At 34.8% G+C, this 9,169-nt stretch overlaps 1 protein-coding gene across 7 annotated transcripts in view; it reads right to left on the bottom strand.

The window, feature by feature from the left end:
* Nucleotides 1-1,410: 1,410 nt before the first annotated feature.
* The window catches only part of SCAPER (S-phase cyclin A associated protein in the ER), a 378,523-nt gene continuing 370,764 nt past the window's right edge, over nucleotides 1,411-9,169 (bottom strand). For 6 of the 7 annotated variants that reach the window (XM_090028843.1, XM_090028845.1, XM_090028844.1 and 3 more), the window contains 3 exons: nucleotides 6,248-6,439; nucleotides 3,407-3,458; nucleotides 1,411-1,865 (listed from right to left, as the gene is read on the bottom strand). In XM_090028843.1, coding sequence (XP_089884969.1) covers nucleotides 1,771-1,865; nucleotides 3,407-3,458; nucleotides 6,248-6,439 — 339 coding nt within the window. In that variant the 3' untranslated portion in view covers nucleotides 1,411-1,770. Of the gene's footprint in view, nucleotides 1,866-3,406; nucleotides 3,459-6,247; nucleotides 6,440-9,169 lie in introns of those variants that run through there. The other variant, XM_090028849.1, reaches the window with a different exon arrangement.

Here is a 9,169-nt window from a genome sequence, read left to right as displayed (position 1 = left end):
TACCAGTTTGATTTTCCAGGTTCTATGTTGTTTCCTCCACTGGCCCTGTTCTTCCATGGTGTCATAGGCTAAGTTTGTGCCATCAGAACATCTGCAGTTGCCATACATCATATTGTTACAAATAATGACTTGCAGCATCAATAGTTCTAGAAGCCAGCTGGCTTATAAGCGCAAAAACATCTATTTATGCTGAAAGGTCTTGATTTTACAGAAAAGTAAGGGAAGAAACGAAGGACAGCGAAGAGCTTGCTAAAATCCATAACTCAAGAGTGTGCTGGGGAACACTCTATGGCCTTGATTCTTCAAGACATTTATTTCATGCAGGGCACTCCCAGGCCTGCACTAATCTGCCCTCTAAAGTGTAGAGAGACATTTTATAGGCCTTATGCATTATTTCAAAGACAATGCAAGTTAATGCTATCACATTATTTACACATTATTATTTGCTTATAATAGGGCTCTCCAAATTCCCAGTGGCTGGGGGCTGTATGCCCCACAGGCTGCACCACGGCAAGCCACAGGTCGCCATGCAAAGGTCTCCACTGTTGCACTGCATGCCTGTGCAGGCCCAGAGACGCCCTCTGCTTCCTGCCACGTCACCCCACCCCCTGGGTGAGGGCAGGAAGCAGCAGCCAGAGAAGGTAGGGGGAGCTTGGAGCCCTTGCAACTGGAGCAACTGGGTTGGGGAAGGGGCGGGGGACAGGACACTGAGAAGGGCAGGGGCCAAGGGCTGAAACTTAATTCCTTGTAGATCACATGTGGGCCTTGATTTATAGTGTCATTTATGCTGTGCTTTTTTTATATCCATAGATGTTAGGGTCAGAAAGAACCTCGGTAGGTCACTGAGTCCAACCCCCTGCCCTGGGCAGGAAAGAACGCTGGGGTCAGATGACCCCAGCTAGGTGCTTTAATTTACTTATGTGAACAATATCCGTAAATTGCTTGAGACATTTTTCTCTCATCTCACATTTATATGTACCTGTTTGGTATTCCTGTTCACCAGGGTCAGCATACATCTGATATTGCCATATTTTTGTGGAGTAATTGTAGCTTAGCTATTCGGAAAAAAATATTTTCAACAAACTCTGTAATTACATATTTTAATATTACTTGATATAAGCTTCATGAAAACTCACTATATTAACAGTAACAAGATGAAGCACACTTTTTTTTAACAACTATGAAAGTCTTACTGAAACTTTAAAAATGTGTGTGGTTTAAAAAGTTTATTACAAATGACCTTGTTCTAAAAGAGGAACAAACTTTAAACCAAGTCAAATCAGGTTAAACTCTTCAGAATTTGGATTAATTCAAAGTATAACTCAACAAGACTTATTTTTCTATATATGAGTTTGTGTTGTTTATGGAAATTTGACCATACCAACATTTGTAACATAAAGTCACACTAAAGACAGAATAAGTTATTTTATTACAAGATATATAGAACATAGTATTTTCTATACCTGGAACCTAATTTAATCAGTTTTGCAGTGCAAGAAGTAACCACATCACAGAAACCAGGGCATAGTATAGAAATGAAATAAACTCAAATTTTTCAAAATTACAAGATAACATTTTAAAGTATCTAATGTACTTATGATATAAATAGTGCAAATTATATATATATATATCTATCTATAGATATATATATCTACAGCATAAGTATTTAGAATACCGAAATGTTTCCAGAACAGATTCTTAAAGAATGTACTTAACAAACTGCTTAACATTAAAATGTAAGATTTTTTGAAAATGAAAACAAAAACACACTTATTTTTTCAAGAAGAACTGCCGTGCTTCTTCCCAGGCCTGGCGAGGGAATCTGTTAAACAGCTCAAGATAATCGTGGGAACTGAAGAATTTTTCTGTTGAAGAGAGAATGTAAAATTACCAAACTATTCCTTCTCAAGATAAGATTGTAATGAAATCAGGAGAAAAACACTGTGGCCAATTCAACCTGATTCACCTCTTTTACCCCTCTTTCCCCCAGCTCTGAAAAGGAAGAATAATTTTACATAACTACAGAGACAGATTTAGGAGGAAGCAAAGAGGGAGGCCATATCCTGCTTCTAATAAGGTCAAGGCAAATTTTTTTTTTTTTTTTTTTTACAGGCTCAGGCTTCTGCTTCATGTATTAAGAGGGCTTTATTCACCTTTTTGCAGTTTAGCTTTGGCTACATGTTAGGGCAGCCACAGATCAACTCTATCTTGCACTTACTTTCTAATTACTTCAATGAGGACCCATGCATGAGAAAAGGCTTATGTACAAAACCAATAAAATCAGGAATTTATTTTGCACACACTTTTGTACATGGGTGCTCCTAATGAAGTTAACTGGGTCTGCTCCTGTGAGGGAAAGTTTGTAGGAGCAGCCTGTGAGAGTACTGTAAATGATCACAACTGAGCTTCACACTACACTGGATTTTTTAAATTTAAATCAAAACTCTTTTCAGAGTGAAATAGAATGAAAAGCCAAAAATGTTTACTTAATGGAATATTGGCTTTTGTAAAATGTATGTAAATGAACTATTGAATAAACCAAAATATACTGATTATATTGGTAATAAGCTTTGTTTGATGCAAAGGGAACTTGTTTGGACAAACACCTGTCACCAAGTACATTTTTCATGTTTGAAATTCATTCAGTTTGACAATGAAAATAAAAGTAAATTTTCACTTTGTTTTTCCATGTTTCACTAGCATGCACACAGCACTATAATGCCTGTGTTGCCAAAACTACAGGAGCATGCCTGTTTCAAGTCAAATAAAAGAGTTTAATTTACATTATGACATAGCTCAAAAATGGCATGAAGACATTTCTATTAATAGTGCATACTGCGTAACATTTTGTTTTATAACAAAGCCTAAATTTTGAACTTGGGGTTGACAGTAAGGACACTATTCATATATTTTTTAAAAAGGTACACTGTATTGTGTGCAGAATACAGAGAATCCAAGATCAGCTCTTGAATCCTCAGCACACTTGGGCCTCAAGGCTGTCTAACAGGCCATGACAGTCTCAGATTAACATTTTCCAAAAATTTAGTCTGCAGCAGTTAAACATATTCTACATTCCAAAAGTATTTAGATGAACAGAAGAAAAACGTAAAACCCCTAAATAGTCACTCACATGACTAAAGTTACATATGTGTGTAAGGATTTGCTCTAATGTACATCGCAAGGCAACTAATATCCATATCCTTAACATATAATACTATAATCAGCAAAAACTACAAGTTGCAAGTCATATAAGTTGAACTAAAAGAGTTTTGCCAAATTTGTGATGGCATTTTATTTGCATTCTGTTTACAGTGAAAGCTGATGCTAGAAAGCTGAATCAAAGCAAAACTTAATATCTATGTTTTTTGTTATAGAATTGATAATTTTATAAATGTCCTAGACATACCCCGTGATTGAGAAGACTGGTTATCCATTTGGCCTGAACTCTGTGCAAAGTCCTATAAAAATAAAACAAATCTATTTTTATATGCATTATATGAAGGAGAATTTTAAAAAGCATTCTTATTCTTTACAGTTACAAAAAAATACAACCCCTTTGAAACCTGTAAATTAACTAAAATACAAAAACTATTGATCTTTAAAGTATACACTTTTAAGAAAAACTTTTTTTTGCATACTCAGCATAGTGGGGCAAACCTTAATGCCTTTTTAAGGAATCAGAATTACTTTTTATTATAATTTTTTAAAGGAAACTCTAGATACTGCTATTTAAAACAAACAAACAAACAACCCCCCTCCCAATTGTCTTGTCACATTAGCACTTTCTACTTTGAATATACACTTACAATTTCTTCAGTTGTCACATATTATCATCTCTGTTTACCTATAGTATGAAAAATCAATGGAAGTTTTTCCCACAGGGCTGATTACACTACGACTAACTGTATAACAACTTTCAACCATAATAAAATCTGGGTGTCTATCTGCCAATCCTGCATAATCCTAACTCATCTAGGACTTGATCCTGGACTCATTGAAGCCAATGGGGACTGTCTGACTTCAATCCAACATACTGAGGCACATAAGTAGGCACTGGGACTACTCAAGTAAGCAGCACTAATACTTAGAAGAGCAGGGCTCTCAGGTTCAGGCCCTTTGCTTAGGTATCTGTTGAATATAGGTGATGTGTGGTCTGACATAAGAGCACGACTGTATCCAGTCAAGTATATTTTATTAAATATTTTGGTCTGTTTTAACACAATACATCTAGAATTAGAGGCAGTACAAATTAGTTGGAAGGTGAAGAGAATGGAAATGAATCTTTTTTTAGGCTGGCGTTATCTGAATAGCTGTGAAGTTTGACTGACTTGTTTTCTTCTGACATACCATCGCACATTTTTCTCAAACACAACTATATTTTTTGTAAGTTGCCAAACATTTAAATAAGAGAAGGATTTCATTCTGCATTTCCTAGTATGGGAAGAATCTTATTTTCTAATCTTGGGGGCAGATCCCACAATCCTTAACTGAAACTCAACTGAACCAAATGAGAGATTTGCTGCCTAAAGATGGCAGTCCGGCCTCTGATAACAGCAAGTTAATATTTACGGGCTAATGCAAATCTACTGTTTGCTTGTCAACATTTAAAAATCCCTTAATTCTAAAAGGAATTAATTTCTGTGTGTTTTAAACATTTGGGGTCAGGTTTTTAGGTGGTAGTAACTGTCAGGCTGCCAAACTCAGCAAAACTATGACAATTCTCACCAGATGAAGATCTGTTGTTGGAATTTTAATTTTAAGATTAAACTAAAAAAAGCCCCCGATAAACCTGTAGCTTGTGTTAGCTTTTGAATTATGTATATTCTTGTGAACCAGAAATCAAAACAATACCTAACCAGTATTAATATTTAATAAAATTAGTTTAACTTTTGTAACTTTAGTTATACTCAGTCAAGGACCATACTCTATCAGGGACCATTTCTCAAATGCCAACTTCTCTCCTACAATGGAGAAAGCAAGATAAATAACTTTAATTATCTTGGAAAGGATTGGAGTGTTTTTTCCCCCCTTCTGGTTGAGAAAAGTGGTGTAATTTGTATATGGAGCTTATTTATATTTTTTAAGTTAGTTCAAATGTTCAGAGTTTTCATACAAGAACTATTCATTACTTTAATAACTAAATCAAAACAAACATGATTTTTTATGGCATGGCAATATGAGATTGAGATGAATTATTTTTCAATATAAAATTCTAGTGTCCCTTGCAACAATTAGGTAATACTTTTTAGTATCTTAAATTATAAAAATACAAACAGTTATACTCAAAAGTTTGATGTCATCCAAAGATGAGTAAATATTTAGCTTTTATGCCTTCTCCCCAAAAATCTACCCAGTCCAGCTTCTGACTAACTGCAATGAATTAGGAAAAAAAGCACACTTCATTTTCTCCATTCACTAAGTCTTAAGTCATCAGTTACATATAACATTGCTTTGTCAATGGCTATGGCTTTTACTTGATGGCTAAAGGCTGTTCTATAATTGAAAAATATATTTTCAAATAAAAAAAGACAAAACCTACATGTAACTTTTTAATATGAAAATAGTTAATAGTATTTATGAAAAATAAATACAATCTAATGGAGAAAGCAAAGAATATAAATTAAAGAGAGAACACAATCCTGCAGAAACCTTTACTGAGAGTAGCTTCAGCAACTTCAGTGAAATACAGGCTTGAGCAAATGTTGAAAAGATCAGGGCTATAGTGTGTGTTCTGTACATTTGTGTAATGTATGTGCATGTGCGTATGTGTGTGCATGTGCGTATATCTAAACACTATACAGTTAGATCTATCTATCTCAATCATTTAGTTCTCTGTAAATCTGTGGTACCTAGTATAAAACAGTGCATCTATATTTAAATAGGTATACTATACAAGGCAAATACTGCTGTGCAATATATAAGGTTCTTTAAAAATAGAAAAGGACTTGTTAAGTAGCAGCTGCATCCCGTTGCAATCTCATCAATATGTCCAGTAACCTTAACAAAAACATTCCTGCATGGGACAGTGAAAAGCTCTACTGCTCTGTAATCTTTCAGTACTATAAGAAGCGTCAAGTACAGAAATAATCTATGGTTTAGAAAAAAAGAAATCTGTGAAAGATATCTTGAAGTACTTATGTTGTTTACTCCTGTTATTTAAAGTCAATTAACTGCACATAACACAGGGAAGACAAAACAAACTGTAGTAATAATATTGTGTGTAATTGTACATCACTGGAATATCTACCTGAATAAATGTGGCAAGTAAAACACAACTCATCTCCTGCTCCAGAATGATCTTGTTCTGCAGGTTATTGTAACAAGCAGCTATTAGTGAAGGGAAGAGCACTTTGATTAGGCGAGGATCACTGAAATACTGGAAAGGCAACTGGCATAGCTTTTGCAGCACTGTGGGGTGACGACCAGATTGTACAATTACCTGAAAATAGAAAGTAACATAGCATTAGAACACCTGTGCTAGACATGTAAATCTCTGTTTTTCCTTTTCCATTAACTGGCAAGAAACAATGCCTAAGTAGAAGAAAACATTTAATTAACACATTAAAAAAAGCCTAAAACATTTAATTAAAGTAATTCCTGTTTTATCATGGAGGTTATTTTGCAAGGATGCAAGCACCTTTTTTTGTGTCATTTAAATAAAGAAATAAAAAACAATAGCCGTTTGAAGACTACAACGAAATATATTATCTACTGGTGCCATAAAAGAGAGAAAGACTACAAAGATGCATAATAATTTACAAACACAAACAACACATGCTTTTTAAATGACAAGCATGTTTTCAGAAAAATAACCAAGAAAGATCACAGCAATGAAATAACCCTTAAGATGCTCGATCACCCTTTACTAGAATTCTCTCTAGCAATTATAGAAGACTATGTTTCATTGTAGATGTCTGCTATGCATTCACTCAGGCACTGAGAAGAAAAGGTGATTGTAACTTGCACAGCAATAAGTTTCAGCAAGTAGAGACTCAGAAAGATCCTCCCATCTGTATTTCTTATCTCAGTTTCTATCAGTGCCACTGACTCTAAAAGGAGAATTGTTTAGATAAATGGGACTGTTGTCATGAAGCAGGCTCGGTTTACAACTGTGTACATCTTAAGAAATAAGGCAATGTCATTAATGGTCTCTTGCAGGGGAACCCTCCTAATTTACTCACTACTCCTACAAAGTCCTGATGATAAACTAAGAAATGTCAAAATCAGATCTGTTCCAAGTAATCTTGATTAAACGATTGTAATATGAAAGAGCTGCTTGACCCAAAGTTGGCTTTCCAGTACAGGAGGAAGCTCCTATAAGGTTAGGAACACTGTAAAACTTAAGGTCGTGCCTGTAAATTGTACTTGGAAAAACACAATTTTACAGGTACACACCCAGACAGGACTGCATTCAAATTAAAACCAGAAGGACAGAAAGAAGCAGTGGAGACCACAGGAACATAAATTACAGGGATTTACAAGTTTTCAAAGCACTTTTAACAATATGTTAAGAACACACTCAGTTGATAATGCAGTTCAGTTTAAAAACAAGATCAACAAAGTAATAGTTCACATTTTTCAGTTCAATAGCTGAAAAGACACTGAAAACCCTTCAGAGAATGTTGATAGAAATGTCTTAATTCCCTTAAATCCAGGAGGAATTTTAAAAAGACAACGAAATATGTGACAATCGGGCATACTTTCAAACATTGCTCTTCTGGGAAAAAATATCAGCTATTTATCAATAAAGCGTTTGGATGAATTGCTCTTTAATAATCAGTTATAAATTCTATAAGTAAATGATTGTCACTTTAGAATTTGTAATTACCTGTTACATTTTCAACTCTACATTTGCAATTATATTTCTGTAACTTTATATTCTTTTTAATTCTGCTACTAAAAGTCGTTAATTTAAACATTCTAGCACAGGCTAAAGAAACTGCAAAGGATACACCTTTGACTAATGAAGGAGAGAATTTTTTGGTTTCTTGTTAATGGCTACTGTACATAACAAACAAGCAGGAAAGGGAATTTTTAGGATACTCTATTTCTCATCCTACATTATCAACTCTGTGTAGTTCTTCAAAATGGAACATTATTAGTGACCTCTTTCCAAAGCTGCCAGATAGAATTAATGGAATTAGTATTTAAATCATGTCCTTCCTTCCCCTGCAGTTTTAAAGTTCAGTTGTACTATGAAAGCATCACCACTAAATGTAGCGAGCTAATATACTGATTATTTTAAGTCTGGTATTTATCACATATGGAATCAATTTCATGATTTCAGTTCATTGTATTTAACATGGTTACTAAAAATGATAGACTGGTAATATGTACTGTGCACAAACCCACAAAAGAATTACCTTCTTAATGAAAAACAATGAAAATAAAGCTTCCTAGTTCAGTATCAGGGACTGGAGGAAATACGCTCAGCACCCTGGCTTAATAAAAACAGCAAAGAAAACAAACCAAATCTTTGCCCCTATGTCCTTCTTTATGATAAAAAAGGACTGTTGCAAGACTACTCTTTTTTTCCCCCTTTTTTAACAGCAGAAATTTCAGATCCTCATTCCATCTCTTTGCTGAAGGACCTTGGCAAGGTTGCAGGACCACAGTAATGAGGTCATAAGAGCCTGTAACCTGAGCTAGAGTTCCCCCTTTCCACAATTCAGTGAGGAAAGGGGAGGGCTGATTCTCTACTGTCTACCTGAACCAGATTATTTACCTATAACTCGCTTTTCCTGCTACTTTTCCTTCAGCTTGCTCAGCACATAAGTTAAAAGTTCCAGTTTGTCTGGCCTTCTTTATTCAGCAAAGAATATAGGCAAATATTTAATTTTCGGTTCCATGTAGGTGCTCAGAATCTATTTCCTAAGTGTGTGCTTGAATGTTTTGCTTAATTGAGGCCTCTATATCAAATGAATAAAAGCTACGCTATTTTAATACACATTTTCTGGACAATTTAAACTTAGCCTACAATTTACACTACTATTTGCAAGAGCTAATCCAAATGATATAGTGCAAAAAAAAAAGTGCATTTTGTTGGGAGCTTTAAAAATGTTCATATAACTCTCTTGTCTACCTTATTGTTGGCTGCAGCTCAGAAAACCTCCATTTGATATCGCCTACTTATCCCAGGCTGCATTTTGTCCAACGCACAACAAATAGG

The sequence above is a fragment of the Crocodylus siamensis genome, chromosome 15 (assembly GCF_052110815.1).
Source record: "Crocodylus siamensis isolate JL-2025a chromosome 15, ASM5211081v1, whole genome shotgun sequence".
NCBI classification, from domain to species: Eukaryota; Metazoa; Chordata; order Crocodylia; family Crocodylidae; genus Crocodylus; species Crocodylus siamensis.
Note: the sequence above shows the minus strand (reverse complement) of the source record. Positions and strands in the feature narration are given on the sequence as shown.